At 50.5% G+C, this 16,630-nt stretch overlaps 2 protein-coding genes across 3 annotated transcripts in view; both read right to left on the bottom strand.

The window, feature by feature from the left end:
* The window catches only part of Pla2g5 (phospholipase A2 group V), a 124,911-nt gene that overhangs the window by 7,618 nt on the left and 100,663 nt on the right, over nucleotides 1-16,630 (bottom strand). The window lies entirely within an intron of this gene.
* Pla2g2f (phospholipase A2 group IIF) lies at nucleotides 1,688-7,345 on the bottom strand. Its single transcript, XM_075945975.1, has 5 exons — nucleotides 7,114-7,345; nucleotides 6,447-6,499; nucleotides 4,458-4,602; nucleotides 3,554-3,663; nucleotides 1,688-2,341 (listed from the first exon to the last, which is right to left on the bottom strand). Exons 1-5 carry the CDS (start codon nucleotides 7,227-7,229, stop codon nucleotides 2,130-2,132), a joined length of 636 nt encoding a protein of 211 aa, XP_075802090.1. The 5' UTR covers nucleotides 7,230-7,345; the 3' UTR covers nucleotides 1,688-2,129.

The raw sequence follows: 16,630 nt of genomic DNA on the forward strand, positions 1-16,630 counted from the left end.
GTGGCCTTTAGGCCAGGGTTCCATCCTGGAAGGGACAACAAGAGACACGACGCTGGATGAGGATAGTGGCTGGTGCACATCAGTGGGGAGATACAAGGAGGGGTGGCTGAATGTCATTCTCCAGATTCAGAGCACAGCTGTGACTTTGGAGACTTGGGGACAGCTGCTGTCCCTCTCTGGACCTCAGCTCATCATCACTAAAGGACAAGCATCCTGAGCCCACACTGGCTGCCGTCATTGTGTGGAGGGTCCCTTTGCCCTTGCCCATGGCCTAGACATTACTTTCCTGTCTTCTCAGGCTGTGCCTTTAGCTGCACAGGGCCATATCTCCCCACAAGCAGGGGATGAAGGAAAGGATGAGCCCATGCCAGCTGCGGAATGTTAAGACATCTGTCTTCCCCAGAACTAGAGACCTAAGAATGTATCCCTGTGCCCACCTTGACCCTAAAAAGGACCCAGCAGTGGCAGCCAAGCTGGAAAGTGTTTATTAGTCTGGGGAGTGGTTGTGGCATTCTGTGGAGAACTGGACAATGGGGAGAAGGGGACTGGGGCTCAGGGTCCTGGATCCCACAGCAGTAGAGTGTCATTGGTCCAGCCTTCTCTATAGGAGATGTGTGCCCATGGAAGAACCCGCAGCAAGCCTGAGGTCAAAACTCGGGAGGAAGCTCTCTGGGCACCCATTGCAGGCCTACCCCTCGCTTGGGGGTGGGGCTAGTGAGGCAGGGAAGGGAAGGGAGACTTGTTGGCTGAACTCCTGAGAGGGCAGAGGAGGAAGATCACAAAGTCGGAGCAAGTTCAGTCAGTTCATTTAGGTGACCACCATGTCACACCACAGCCAGCATGAGGCAAGCTTCAGAAGGATTGCCCTTGCCCGCAATGACCCCTAATAGTCCCAAAGTTGCCATTTCCGACATTGCCGTCTGCATAAACTTCTTTTCCTGCATTTGCCGCCACTCTGGTTGGCCCTCTCTCCCCAGTAACAATGTCCCACATAGCCACACAAGCTGAGCTTCCCAGCGAATGTTCTCAGCATCCAGATGGGGCTGGCGTCCCTGGGTCCTCAGAGTTAAACATGGATGAAGGCAGAAGACAGGTATGAGGCAGGACTAGACACTGCTATCCTGAGATGGAAGGTGAGGCCGGGGACAGAGAGAGGCACACCTGAAGAAACACAGGCTGGGGGCAATGGGGAAGGTGACCTGCCAGCAGGAGCCTTCGAGATTCCCCAGACCCATGGGGCCACGCCCTCAGCGTCACTAGCCCGGTCCCATCCTTTCTCTTGCTATTCCCATCTATGTGTCTGGCAACTGGCCTGGCCTTCGCTACATCCTGCTCCCTCGCCTAACCCCTCCCTTTTTCACCACCCCACCCTCTCTCTACCCAAGTTTTCCTCTCAGTCTCCTGAGATTTTTCCCTTCCATCTTTCAACCTAAACCTCAGTCTCAGTTCCCCAGAGACAGTCGGAATCAGCCTCTCCCTGCATACGGAGTGAGAGCTCCGGGTACCCCCTAGCTTGTCACTCTGAATTTAGGTGGGGTGAGGCGCAATGGGGTACACACCACTTCTGTGCAGGAGTCAGGGGGTAGGAAGAACTGTGGATGTGTGACCACCTCCTCCCAGTTCCTATATGTGCAGCTATACTCTATATATGGGATCCCTGTGCCCTTGGAGCCTGGCCAGAGGCATGCTGGGTAACAGAAGTCAGGCTTTGGTCCTAGACACATCCAATTGGCTGAGGACTGGATGGGGCTACCCACTCTGTCCTCCTCATTGAAGAGACGACTAGAACCCAGGCCTCAGCCTAGCACTCTGCCTTCCTGAGTGCAGTTCCAGGTCTGTGCTGGGCTCAGAGGTTCTGGGGGGTGAGCTGGGGGACATATCCTTTCTTTCCGTATCCAGGAGAGACCCCAACAAGTCGTGTGTTTCCTGCTAAGACCTGACCCAGCTGCTGAATGTGAGGCTGACCGAGTGATGGCCACAGACAAGCCCTGGCCTTTCTAGAGTTTTCTGAGCTAACTACAGTCCTGGGAGGGAGCCCCAGGACAGCACTGGGCCCTATGTGGCCCCACACATCTGGTGTAGACCCCAGTCAGACCCGCCACCCTCTTTTTTCTCAGACCTCAGCCTGGCTAGGTTGAGACAGGGGTCGATGGGAAGCCATATCCACAGGTGACTTCCTCTGGGTACGGGTCATAGATGCTGCAGTTGGGTGTGGGACCCCGGCAATAGACATTGAGGTAGCCTCGGTGCCTGTCCCTGTACGGCTGGTCCTTGAGGCACAGAGTCAAGTTCTTGTCACACGCACATGTCTGCTTGTCACACTCTGTCTCATTGAGTTCACCTGTCGTGGAAAGAAGGCATAGGCTTATGGATGACAGCAAGACAAGAGAGAAAGGGGCTCTAGGAACCAGGTGGCCTTGGAGAAATGACTTCAAGTCCATAAGTCTTCTTCCACCTGGCTTTTAGGGTGCCCTGCTCTGGGCTGGTACCCCTCAGCCTGTGAGTGACGCTAGCACAGGGTAAAACTGGGGAACCTCTGAGCAACTGAGACAACTGAGGCTAAGAAAGAGGGAGGGGGGGAGCTGGAGAGATAGTTCTGCCTATGGGATGCTTCTATACCCTGTGGCTGTGTATTGCCTCCATTGGTTAATAATAAAAGCTGTTTGACCAGTAGCCAGGCAGGATAAGGTTAGGTGGAACAATCCAGCTGAGGACTCAGAGGAAGAAGGGTGGAGTTCAGGTGATGAAAGCCAGCTGCCCAAGAAACCAGATGCCGGTGGGCTGATAAAGCCACAGCCACGTGGTGATACATAGATGAATCGAAATGGGTTAATTTAATGTGAGAGCTAGTTTTAATAAGCCTGAGTTGTCAGCCAAACATTTATAATTAATAGAAGCCTCTGAGTGATGATTTAAAAGTGACTGTGGGACAGGGCGGGGCAGAAAAACCTCCCATTGCATGACTCAGCCGTTAAGAGCACCGGCTGCTATTGCACCGGACCCCGGTTCAGTTCCCAGCACCCACATCAAGTGGCTCACACCACCTATGACTCCAGTTCCAGGGGATCCAACACCCTCTTCTGAGCGCTACAGGCTCACGCACTCACATGGTGCACTTACAGAGAAGCAGGTATACACACACATAAGTAAAAATCAACAAAATTAGGAAGAAAGAAAAGAGGGGCAGATTTACCCAACCCTACCAGTACCTCCTGCTTTCCCAGACTCCTCCCTTCCGTGGAAGAGCCAGGCAAGCCCCCACTCTCCCAGGGAGAGATTGGCAAGGGCCAAGTAGCAAAAGGTAGTTCTTTCTCAAATTCATGCCCAACTAAAGGCTAGTCTAATTCTTCATTTCGTGCTAAGACTAATTGGAAGCCAACGGTTAGCTTTTAGTGTCGGTGTGTCTCATTTGGGATATCCTTATCCCAAAAATATTTCATTGATTGCCTGAAATCCAAGCTTAGTGGGGTATCCTAGGTTTGTCTTTGGGTCCCCACACTCACCCCCCCCCCAAGGTCCCATTCCTAGCCAGGGTGTCAAGGGAGGGACTCACTGCAGACGATCACAGTGTCATTCTCAATTCTGTGGTCATAGTGGTCCACATAGGGGCGGCAGCCTTGGTCAAAGAGCTTCTGATAGCAGCAGTCGTGGGCGTGACAGCACCTGAGGGGGTAGAAATGGGCAGACAGATGCAGGCAGCCCCCCCGCCCCACAAACCAAGTGGAGACCTTGGATCATCTGTTTCAGTCCCTCGTGGTCAGCCCTTCAAACTGCAGTCCAGAGAGGGGTAGTTACACGCCCAAGGTCACACAGTAGAGCGGAACTAGCACTGGCATCCTATACTCTTGTCCTTGATGCTACCTCTTTGTCCTATCATCAGGGCTCTCGGCCCCCTCCCTACACCGGAGCCCAGAGTGGAGCTGCAATTGGAGTCAGGTGTCCCAGCTACCAGGCCTGAGGGAGGGTTGGCAGGAAGCCATTACTTTAAAACCATAGGTAGTAACTCAGAGCCCCACTGTGTTGGATGGCCAAGAAGGGGAGAGGGTCTGAGGCGCGTCAACAGGCATAGGGGCATGAAAGATGGGAAGTGAATGCAGAGTGGTCATCCCCTCCTCTTCTTTCTACAAGAGTGAAGCCAGCTGCAAGCTCTCTGAGGTGCCAGACTTGGTGCTGGCTGCTACTGGGGAAGGAAGAGCGGAGGCCATGACTTCCAGGGCCTCTTAGTCTGAGGGAGAAAGCGTGGACTAATAGGGTGGGTGTCCATAGTGTCTGTGCCTTTGTGGAGGATCCACCACAAGACCAGTGCCTCCTTGTTGGTTTGTGGGGGCATAAAATGCCATTCTAATATGGACAACAGAAAGTATCTAAGAAGGTAAAAATGGGGTTCCTGGCCCTTCCTCCTCAGTCTGTCCATAAGCGTCCCCCATCTCTCCCAACAGGAGGCCCCCAGAACCTACCAGTCCACCTCATCCATGGGCTTGCCGCGCCCCCCTAGCCCGCAGTAACAGCCGTAGCCCACAAAGGACAGGATGGCGTTTTTGTGGGTGATAGCTTCCACCATGAACTTCAGGTTCAACAGGCTGCCATGGGCGACGGACACAACTACAAGAGAAGTGGGGAGTGACTCCTCAGAGCCCAGAGAATGGGATGGGGAAGGGGCGAAGGGAGAAGAGGGTAGTAGGCTGGGGTTCCCACTCCCTGCACACCCCGGAGGACCGAATCTGGTTCATTCAACTGCAGACAAGACAGCCTCCTAAAACTTTGAATTTGTTAACTCATTGGGTATTCATTGTGAAGTCATGAACACAGTTTTACAGATAAGCAAACTGAGGCTGGAGCCCTGAGTAACTTGCCTAGGGTCACACTGGGGAGCCTAGAGCAAGTCAGGGTGGGAACCTCAGCCACACCCTCTGCCTCAGGTGCTTGGCTTCCGGTGGAGCCTGCTAAACTCATGCTAAGGTGAAAATCCTAAAAGTCAGAATTGCATTTCAGTGGAGTTTGGTGGTTACATTCCAGCTACTGAGGACCTTGTCTGAGGCAGGAGGATTGAACGTGCAAGGGCTGCCTGGGCTGTAGACTGGATTCAAGGACAGCCTGGGCAACTTAATGAGATCAGAGACCACTTCCCCAAGAGGTCATCCTCAGTGCCACAGCTGTCAGGAGTTACAGGAATTGGGTTCTTTCTGCTCCCTTCCTGACCTCTGCTACTGAAGGGAGCCAGGGAGTTGGTGCATCTCAGACAGTGCACACACAGAGCAAGCAATAATGCAAAGGCGCTTCTGTCACCAGCAAAACTCAGCTTCCTGACAGTGGCCAGGCCCTCCAGCCATTCATTCATCCTTCTTGCTTCTCTGACTGCTTCCCTCTCCTGTCCCGTGTAGGGTGTGGGGCTCTCTGAGCCATCTCCACTTAGTCAGTGCCATGAGCCTGGGGTCTGCAGTCCCTACCTGAGTGAAGCCACTCACCTACCCACCAGCAGGAGGGAGGTTTTATCCCCATTTATGGGGTGAGAAAACTAAGGCTCAGAAGGGGAAAGGCTTGCCCAGGTAGCACAGGCTGGGAGTAGCAGAGTTCAGGCAGGAGCCTTGTCTGTTCCTTAGCTGGATGCTGAGCCACGCATATAACAACCTCCACTGGTCTGCTCCATCTGCATCTGGAGTTAGGCATCCTGTCCCCACATCCTCCAACCTCCTTCCTCCGTGGGCAAGAAAATGTTCTGAGAGACAAGAAGCCCAGTTTTGGAAAGTTGAAGGCTAAATAGAACCCCACCCTCCCAAAGGACCTTGAGGTACCTAGTTGCCACCATAAGGCCCTGGCTGCCTCCTCCCCTGCAGGCATTTTACCCTGGGGACAGGATATATGTAACACCAGGCTGCTGGGTCCCCAACCATCGGCTCTCACAGGATGAGAGTTAGAAACATACATGATTATGCTTGGGATAGACAAGCACTCCCTTAAACTCCCCACTTCACACACACACACACACACACACACACACACATCACAATGAACACAAGTGTACACCTAGGTGCCAGCCATGAGCCATATTTTACTGACGTGTGGGCCACGCAGACATCGTGTATGCTCAGACACACCTACACTCATGCACAGACACGCATCTAGCTACACACAAACTCATTAACTCCTGCCAGCACAGAAAGTCACTAATACATATGCTCAGGTCCACGATGACGGCAAACACTGCGAGTTTACGAGGCTTGCTCAGCTCCCTGCACCTGCTCGGCATAGCTCGTTAAAGATGTCTTCTGGCTTGTTTACGGGTGTCCCGAACTAAACATCCCCAGAGGAGAGAGGTTGGAGCCTAGACAGGGAAGTGGAGAGGAAGGCACAGCCTGCCAGTAGACCCACACAGGAGGTCCACATTTCTAGGGAAAGGCTGGGGGAGGGAGGGGGGGTCAGAAAGGTCTCCTGGGAGCCATGCTCACCACTGCCAGCCAGGACTGCGATGGCAAAGAATTTCTTCATACCCAGGCTGGACCTAAGAGAGAGCAAAGCCCAAGCTGAATCCCTCCTCCCCAGTTACGTGCAGCCGGGTCTCATCCAAGACACCACCCATGCTTTCTCTTGCCGTAATTGCTGTCACCCAGCCCTGCAATCAGCACCTCCCTACCTGGCCTGCATCTCCTGGGAGGAACACACCCCAGGGTGGCAGAGCCACCAGAACCAATCTCCTCCACCGCCCGCACCCGACTCTCAGCTCCAAGACGGGAAGCCATGGCCCTACACCAGATTCAGCTCTCTTGAGTCTATACTCCAAGGAATGCCAGGACCCAGGTCGTGGAACCCCACCTGGCAGTTGGATCTTAAAACATAAAACCAAGAGACCTGGGTCACTGGATTCTAGATTCAGCTTGGTAAATGCTGAGGGACCACAGGCAGATCTCTCAGTCTCTCTAGGCTTCAAGAACAGATTGGAGTTGATTAAATCCCAAAGATCCTTCTAGGACCAGAATGCAGTTGGCACGCTTTTGCTCAACATGCAGAAACTCCGCTCTCCTTCCTGAGGAACTGACTCCAGAGCGGAACCGGAACCCCTCCCCATCTCCCAGCCCCCTAGGTGGAATGTTCCTTTCCAAGGCAACAAGCACCTACCTGGAGGTTCTGAAAGGAGAAGAGGCCCTGAGGCTTGGCCTCTTCCATCCAGTGGGGTGTTTAACCAGCGCCTTCTTCCTGAACCCTTTGGGGTTGGCCTGTGCCCCATATGCCATGTCTTGGATTTGGGGAGGCCAGCGACATAGGGCTTTAAAGGTCTTTGATATGCCCGGAAGTCTCTGAAGAACAGGCCCCAGCTTCACGCTGCTACCACGCACACTAGCAGGGTAGTGTTGGGGCAATGCCCTTGGGCAGGAGGCAGGTGACAGGTGTCCTAGAAAAGACTGGCTCCACCTCTTCCCTCCTGCTGTCACAGCCCTTCCCACACCAGGCTGGTAAAATCCCCACCCCACAACAGCCTGCCCACCTCTGGGCTTGGGAGTGGGCAGCCCCACCCCCTGTACCTGAAGCAAGGCTGAAGCTCTCTCCATCCCCAGCTGGAAGATGCTAAGGAAAATGTTATCCAACAATACTAGCCGGGGGGGGGGGGGGGGAGAGGTGCTTTCTTCAAGGGACCTTCCTGTAGGGACCACTGTACCAGGGCCTTAGAGTGAGCAAGAGAGACTGGACTCAGTTCCAAATACAAAGCAAAGAGGGTTAAGGAGGCCAGAGTGCAAAAGGTCCGGACCCAACTGCATCAGAAACCCAGTTGAGGTGGCACGTGCCTGTGATCCTGGCTCTTGGGAGATGGAAGCAGGAGGAGTTCAAGTCCATCCTTGGCTACATGGCAGGTTTTAGGCTACCCTGGGCAACATGTGAATCTGGGAGGGGGAGGGGAAGAAGAGAGAAGGGCTGGAGAGTTTCCTCAGTGGTTAAAAGCACTTGATGCTCTTGCAGACGATTTGGGTTCAGCTCCCAGCACTGACACTGCAGCTCACAACTGCCCGTCACTTCGATTTCATGGGTTCTGGTGCCTTATTCTGCTGCTTCAGGCGCCAGGCATTCGAGTGGTGAGGGCACATCCATGCGGGCAAGGCATTCATACACATAAAATAAAAATAAATTGGGCCTAGAGAGATGGCTCCACAGTCAAAAAGCACTTACTGCCCTTGCAGAGGTCTCGGGTTCACCAGAACCCCACACGGTGGCTCACGACTATCTGTAACCCCAGTCCCTGGGGATCTGGTGCTTCTTCTGATCTTTGCATGTAGTGCACATGCATGCACTCAGGCACATACACATAACATATTTTAAAAATAAAAAATATTTTAAAAGGGAAAAAAGGCACGTACGACAAGGCAAAAAGACAAGTGTGAGTGAATGCATGGTCATCACGAGGACCCGGCGGGGCAGAGGCTGCACTAAGCTAAGCTGACTGGACAATGTCTCAAGCAGCAGGGATCACGCGTTACCTCAGGGGATGGTAGAGGCTGATCGGTGGATGTCGAGAGGGACAACAGAGATCCCAGCTGAACTGTGGTAGCAAGACTGTAGCTAAACGTAGACACTACAGAGACCCCCAAAGCAGGTTAACCACCAATGCCCGCTTAAGAAGGAAGCTGTGAGGAGCCCAAGTCTGGCCCAGTGATGGAGGCTCTTATTGGTGAGGGGACTTTGTGTGGACACGTACCTATCCGCGCGTCCCTAAGTGACTGAGACCGGGGTGAGACTCATGCACCCAGCTCACCTGCAGTGTCAAGAGTCCTCTTGAGCCGGGCGGTGGTGGCGCACGCCTTTAATCCCAGCACTTGGGAGGCAGAGGCAGGCGGATCTCTGTGAGTTCGAGACCAGCCTGGTCTACAGAGCTAGTTCCAGGACAGGCTCCAAAGCCACAGAGAAACACTGTCTCAAAAAACCAAAAAAAGAAAAAAAAAAAAGAGTCCTCTTGGGCTCTTTTTAACCTGTCCCTGTGGGTAGAGACCACACTCAGTGCTGCAGCCATCTAACACACCCCAGGGCTTCAAACAGCACCCCGGGCCCAACAACAGCCCCTCCTACCTCACTCCTAAATTGGCCCACCCCCCAAATGTCTTTGAAAATTATTATCTGTCCCCAGATGGTACCAGGGTGGGTGGTGGAGGGCCTGGTGAGTCTGGGTGTTAGCATCAGTTGCTTGTTTTTAGGGAGTGGGGTGTGCGGTGCTGGTCCTTGTTATTACCATCTTCTCTGTATGGGATTGGGAAAGAAGGGAGGGCTCTGGGAGCCACCTGAGCAGACTGAGCAGGTACCCAGGGCTGAGACCTTGGTCACTGGGCTCCTTTCCCTGCTCTGTGCCCCCCTCAGCTGTGGATTCAGGGTACCAAGGCCTCGTTCCAGGAATAAGGATTTTAAGTACCTATGTTACCTGCGCTATGAGGCATGCACAGGGCTCAGTTTTAAAGACAAGGGCCTGGGGTGAATAGGGGTGGGTTGTGGCAGTGGTGGGGGTGTCAGGGATGATGGGAAAAGAGGCCTGTTGGATTCTGGTACTTCCAATATCCCCTCATCCCCACATCTCTCCTCATCCAGTGTTTCCAATCCTGTTGACAAGGGTCTGAAAGGGATGCCCTGTCTTCTTATCCCCATTTCCTCCCATTCCCCCTGTTTCCTCCCACTTCCTACCCCCCCACAAGCGTCTCTTCCCCCGCAGGCTTTTCACACTTCCTCTTCTGGATGTCCCAAGCCCATGACCCTATCTCAGGTGTCACTCACTGTCCCTTACCTCCCCACTTCCGCCCAATTTCCTGTCTGTGTCCCCAGGAAGTCCCTCACAGCCTACCATCAGTCATCCACACACCACACACGGGAAGACTTTAATTTGTACTTGCAGGTGCGTTCCCTTGCGGGTACCTGCATGTTTTGGTTTGTGGATCTCTACACGACTGGCAATCCCGGGGTTCCGGGGCCCTTGTTTTCTCAGTGAGCCCAGGGTTTGCCCCTGTGACAAGGGCTTCAGAAAAGCTGTTGACAAGGCTGGCGTTGCTCTCCTGTCTGCAGGGTATCTGGGTTCTAATTCTGCCTCCTCATTTGCCTCTGTCTCTCAGGAAGATCACTGGCCTATGAAAACAACAACAAATACAGCCTGCAGGAGCTGGGGAGTGCCTACATTTAGGCTAAAGCCAAGACCTGGAACCTCACTCAGGAAGCCACTTTGTCCCCTAAAATTCGAGTGGAGCTGCAAGTCAGGCAGGTCTTCAGAGAGCCCGATCCTCCCCGGGGAGAGGCGGGCTCCTCCACTCCCACCTGCCTCTTCCAAGCTCCAAGAGCTCAATAGTGAATAATGAACTGGTCTGCCCAGAAATTCCACTTGTGGGAGAGCAACCCCAGATACAAACCTAAGCTATTCCCAAAGATGGATGCAAAGAGACACTGCGAGGGTGGCCTTTATTACTTGTGTCTTAGGGACAATCAAGTAGGTTAGTCTTGTTTAATCTAATCACCTCTTTGAGGGTACTCTTTGCAAAGACAGACACATTCTGAGACATTGGGCTAAAGTGTTCAAGGGGCTTCACCACGTGAATTTGAGGGACACCATTCTGGCCAGAACAAGGATTTACAGGAATTCCTGCTGGCATTACATGAGGAAATTCTGAATTTACCCTATGGAGCCACATCTATTCTGATACCAAAGCTGCTAACAGCCCAAAGGAAGAGTGCAGAACAATGACCTCCTGAACACAGAGTCTATAAAAATATATAAACAAAGAAACAAACCATAGCCACGTTGGCTTTATCTGTGGAATGAAAGTTTGATTTTTACACTAGAATAGAACCCATGTGTATTTTACCAACCACGTTAATGGGTTTAAAAATAAAATGTGTAAATACCTCAGATGCAATCAAACCAACCCAGGAGACACCGTGGGACAAAAATCAGCATTCATTCTTGGCAAGAACAAATCTAAAAGTCAGAAAATGGAGATCTAAGTTCACCTTGAACTATAAATCACAACCAAAATCACGCTTGAGGCTGAAAAACTGAATGTCCCCTGCTGGGAGAGGGGGGCAAGAGTGTCCACACACTGGATCTGTTCAGCACCGCACTGGGGTTGGTGGAGGGTGGGCAGTGGTGGGGCATTTAGTAAGGTAAAGAGAGAAAGGGACTGGGGAGGCACAAAAAGAAATAAAAACACAGCCAGGCAGGCGTGGCACACACCTTTAATCCCAGCATCCAGGAGGCAGAGGCAGGCAGATCTCTGTGAGTTTGAGGCCAGCTACTACAAGAGCTAGTTCCAGGACAGGCTCCAAAAGCTATGGAGAAACCTTGTCTCGAAAAATCAAAACAAAACAAAACAAAAACCATTAAAGCCACAACGGATGCATCTGTCCCTGGACCTGATGATACATGGGCCTAATCCCACACTCAGGAGGCAGAAGCAGGCAGATCTCCCAAGAGTTGGAGGCCAGTGTGGACTTCATGGAAAGACACTGCCTCAAAGAAGAAATAAGTAACCACCAATAACAACAGCAACAACAACACACTTCCATTAGCATCCACTTAATGGTCCACACGAGGACTCCTGCCTGACCGTAGCCACTGCCAGCCATGTGCTCACAGTCCTGCCCTGTCACGACGGTGCCTTCACTTGACTGAAACTGGCATCTGATGACGGGAAGGAGCAGGTTTATAAACTGGCTAAGAAGAGCCCGACTCCCTCACCCACCAATGTGACCTTGAAGGACTCACAAGGCGTAGCACCATCTGCCTTGTGGTAAAGTTAAAGATGCCTGGGTCCAGCCAGGCGTGACAAGTGGTGTCTGCCTGTAAACCCAACAGTCGGGAGGCAAAGACAGGAAGATCACAAGTTCAAGGGCAGCCAGAGCTAGTACTGAGACTCTCAAACAGGCAACCCTGGGTTGGAAGAATTCCCACCAATAGGATGCAGGCCCTAAGCCATGGATGGTTCTGAATGATCAAGAGATGGACCCATCCATCCACCCAGTATCACTTGAGTCCTCCCCCACCCTCGGGAAGATGAATCACCCACAGCTTTGCCCCAGTTGCACAAACTCATCTCTGTGCTCAAGCAATGAAATCACTGCTTGACATTTTAAAAGAAGTGGTGGCTCACGCTGTGATCTCGGCGCCAAGGAGTGGGGAGCTGGAGGAAGACTGAGTGTTCAGGGCCAGCCGGACTGTTTCCAAACAGGCAGGGAATGTAAGACCCTGCCACAAAACAAACAAACAAAAACAACACCAAAACCCTGTAGAATCCACACAGACTGAATTCATATGTGGAGTTTAGCCAGGTCGCAGAACAGAACACAAAAATTCAAAAATAACAACAGTTGTTATGTCTGCATGTTGGAAATAGATGTTTGCAAACTGAAAACCTAAACCCATTTATAAAAATACAAAACAAATCAAATTTCTATGGATGAAATTGATAAAGAAATGGAAATAGTGTAGATTGAAAACCTAAAATAATGTTCAGAGGGATCAAAGAAGACCAAATAAACCCCAAATAAGCCGAGGGCTAGTCCACGGAGGTGAGTCTGGAGGCTCGGGGTCACTGACAGGCCAGTTCCTCCCTGGGCTCTATGGAGTCAGTGTCAAAAAGGCTTTCAGACAAACCTTAGCAGACTTTTCTTAAAGGGTTTGGCAAGCTCCTCTTAAAAGTCTTACGGAAATTATAAGGACTGAGGAGGTTATTCCTATCAACTATAATCAGAAGTTCAAGGTCAACTGCTGCAGCACATTAGATTTGAGGCAAGCCTGGGCTTTGAGATCCTGTCTCAAAAACATAAATAAAAAGCAGAAGGGATGAAAATTCCACAAGGGCGCTAATACAATACGTAGAGAAAAAGTACTCTTTGCAACGAATCTAGAGGCGATAGTTGCAGAGCTACCACCAAAAGAATGAGGCTGAAACCCCTGGCTCAAGCCACCCACTAAAGTTAGCTCAAAATGGGGGCTTGAACCGGGGGCTGGAGAGACGGCTCAGCCATTAAGAGTGCCTGAGGCTCGTCTGAAGGAATCCAAGCTTGATTCCCAGCACCTGGGTCTGTTAGGTTCATTGACTACGCTGAGGAGAGCGGATGCGTCGCAGAGCAGAGCATGGGGTGATTGCCATCAGTAGAGTTTTATCTGGGGTGTCGATTAGACCGTGGTCATGGTTACAGGAACATGGATTCTAAAAAATTGAAGCTGGACTTGGTAGCACACACCTAATATCCCAAACACTTAGGGAGTAGAAATAAGAGGATCTAGGGTTTGAAGCCCCAGGCTATATGAGGCCCTGGTTAAAGAAAAAAGAAAGAAAACTGAGTTAAGGGCTGGAGACATAGCTCAGGAGGTAGAGTGTTTGCCAAGCATGCATGAAACCCTGAGTTCAGTTCACTCCACAAACTGAGGATAATGGTTAGCATCTGCAATCTTGGTACTCAGAGGCGGAGACAGGAGAAGCAGAAGTCAGTTACTACTGCTTGTAGTGGAACTCCAGGGCATCCAACGCCCTCTTCTGGCCTCTGGGGGCACTGCACTCCTCTGTACATACCCACACACAGATACCCACACATTCACATAATTAAAAATAAAATAAATTAAAATAAATAAAATAAAATAAATAAAAAAAGAAATTAAAGGTTGATTCAAAATGAATCAGAAACCTAAATGCAAAGTATAAAACCTTAGAAGACAACCAGGTATGGTAGTGTGCGGTTGTGATCCCAGCACTGGAGAACCAAAGGCAGGAGGCTAGCCAGTGAGTGGAGGCTAGCCTGGGATGCATAGCTAGACCTTGCCTCAAGCAAGCAAACAAAACTAGCAAAATCTCCCAGTGTAGGAGGAAATCTCTGTGGTATCGGGATAGGCAATGACTTCCTATATTGTGTTACAATAACACAAGAGACATTTAAAAAAATGAATTTTATCAGAATTTAAAACTCTCTGCTGCAAACCACACCAACAACAAAAGTGAAAAGATACCCCACAGAGTGGGAGAAAATCATGTGTCTCATAAGGAATTTACCCTGAATCGATAAAGGACTCTCGCAAGTCAACAGTGAAGCAATAACAACCCTATTTCCAAATGACGAGGAGCTTGAACAGTTCTCCAAATAAGATAAACCGATGACCAATAAGCGCATGGGAAGGTACTTAACATCATTAGTCACCAGAGAAACACAAATCAAGGCCACCCTGAGGAGACACCTCACACCCACTAACATACCTGTAAGAAAAGAGAGAGGTGGGAAGGATGTGGCCACCCCGGGAACCCTTGCATGGCTTTGGAGGTGGTCTTTCCTCAGCATGTTAGTAGTGGAGTTTTCCATATGAAGCAGAAGTTCCATTTCCAGGGTCTACACCCCAAAAGAAACAAAAGCAGATGTCCACGGGAAATGTGTACCTCGTTCACAGTCCCGGTGTGCAAGAGTGAGGTAGAAATGCCCAGCACGGAGCAGTCGATGTATGAATGTGGACTAGAGATCCTAGAATGTATGATCCAATCATTGAGAGCGGTGCAGAGGCTGCAATACTGCGGCTCGGCCAGTGCATGCTTTCCACTCAAATGTGAAGACCTGAGGAAGATGCTGGCACTCACACTAAAGCCAGGCATGGTGCTGCATGTCTGTAACTCCAGCACTGAGAGGTAGAGGCAGGAGGGTCCATGGGTCTTACTGGTCAGTAGGTGTAGCTAAGCTCTGGGTTCATTGAGAGACCTTCTTTGGAGAAATTAAGTAGAGAGGGGGTGAGGAGGACACAATGGTGACCTCTAACCCCACTACAGACATATACACACATATCTATATACATACACACAAATGTATATACATGCAAGAACACATACACAGTCACATCAAACAAACAAACAAAAGGAATCCAGTGTCAGTAAATGCCACAGCCTGGGTGAAACAAATGTCAGGTAAGAGAAGCAGTCACTGAAGGCAATATATTGTGTGATTCATTCATATACAGATCTGAAACAGGCAACAGAGTCAAAAAACATATATGTGACCTGACTAGGGTCAAGGGAAGGAGTGTTTGGCAGAGCAGGGCAGGGAGTGACTATCATTGGTGGAGTTTCATCTGAGGTGTCTAAAATTAGACTGTGGTCATGGTTGCATGAATATGATTATAAAAAAGTCAAAGCTGGCCATGGCAGCATGCAGCTACTATCCCAAACACTTGGGAAGTAGAGATGGGAGGATCAAGGGGAGTCGCTGCTTAGAAAACAAAAAGAAGATTGAATTAAGGGCTGGAGAAGTAGCTCGGCTGGTAGAGTGGCTAGCATCCATGAAACCCTGAGTTCAGTTCCCAGAAACCAAGTCTTGAGAAGTTCAGGGCCATCCTCTCCTACATCTTGAGTTTAGGGCCAGTCTGGGCCATGTGAGAACTTTTCTCAAAAAAAAATAATAAATGATATACTTGAAAGAACATTATATATACACAGCAAGCTGCCTTTGAAGACGGGTCATTTTGTTTGGCCTCAAGGAAGGAAGTCCCAACACATCTCATCATGTGAATGAACCGTAAGGACATTAATCTTGTAATGAAATGCTTGAGACAAACACTATAGATTCCTGCTTCCGGGAGTGTTCCAATTCACAGAAGCCAAAGAGGAGAGTAGCGCTTTCCAGGGGCTGGGAGGGGAGTGGAACTCTCGCTGTTCGCTGGGAGCAGAGTTTCAGTTTTGCAAGATGGAAAGTTCTGTGGGAGGGTGGCGGGGACGGTTGAGCAACAGCGTGGCTGTGCTGATGGCCCGCATGCTGCACAGCAGAAATGGCTGTGATGGGAGATTTGATGCTGCCTGCAGTCTGTCTACGTTAAAGGAATGTGTGTGTTTGGAAATGGTGTGTCAGCCTACATGGAGGATCTAGCTCAGGGATTTTCTAAAGGAGAACGGTCTGGGACTGGTGATGCACGTCTGTAATCTCACTACTTGGGAGTTGGAGGCTCACGGATCAAGGGCAAAAGGCCAGCCTGGGTTACTTGATACCCTGTCTCAGAAACAACAAACAAACAAAAACAAAACCCAGGGTTTGGAGAGGTGGTCCAGTGGTTAAGAGCACTGGTTGTTCTTTGCAGAGGACCCAGGTTTGATTCTCAGCACCGACATGGCAGCTCACAGCCCTCTGTAACCCCAGTCCCAGGGCATCCAGTGCTCTCTTATGATCACATAGGCACTATACGCATGGTACACGCACATGCATGCAAAACACCATGTACATAAAATAAATGAAAAATAAAAAAAAAGCAACAGTTCTTGTAGAGGCCCTGGGTTTGGGTCCTAAAATCCACATCAGGTGGCTCACAACTACCTGTAGTTCCAGGGGATTTGCTCTCTCTCTCTCTCTCTCTCTCTCTCACACACACACACACACACACACGATTCAAAATAGAATAAATATGTTTTTGGTTTTTAAACAGAGCATCCCTGTATAGTCTCAGGTGTCCTAGAACTTGTTATGTAGACCAGGCTGGCCTCGAACTCACAGAGATCAAATCTTTAAAGCAAATGCACACACCAGCAAAGATCACTGTGACTGCTGCTTGATAGAGCCCTTGATACAACGTGGAAGGCCCAACATATCAGAGAAAATATCCGGTGCATTGGGCTCCATGAGTCTTTGACTTCTTGTCCTTTCCAAGATCCTC

Source organism: Microtus pennsylvanicus, chromosome 13 (assembly GCF_037038515.1).
Source record: "Microtus pennsylvanicus isolate mMicPen1 chromosome 13, mMicPen1.hap1, whole genome shotgun sequence".
NCBI lineage: Eukaryota > Metazoa > Chordata > Mammalia > Rodentia > Cricetidae > Microtus > Microtus pennsylvanicus.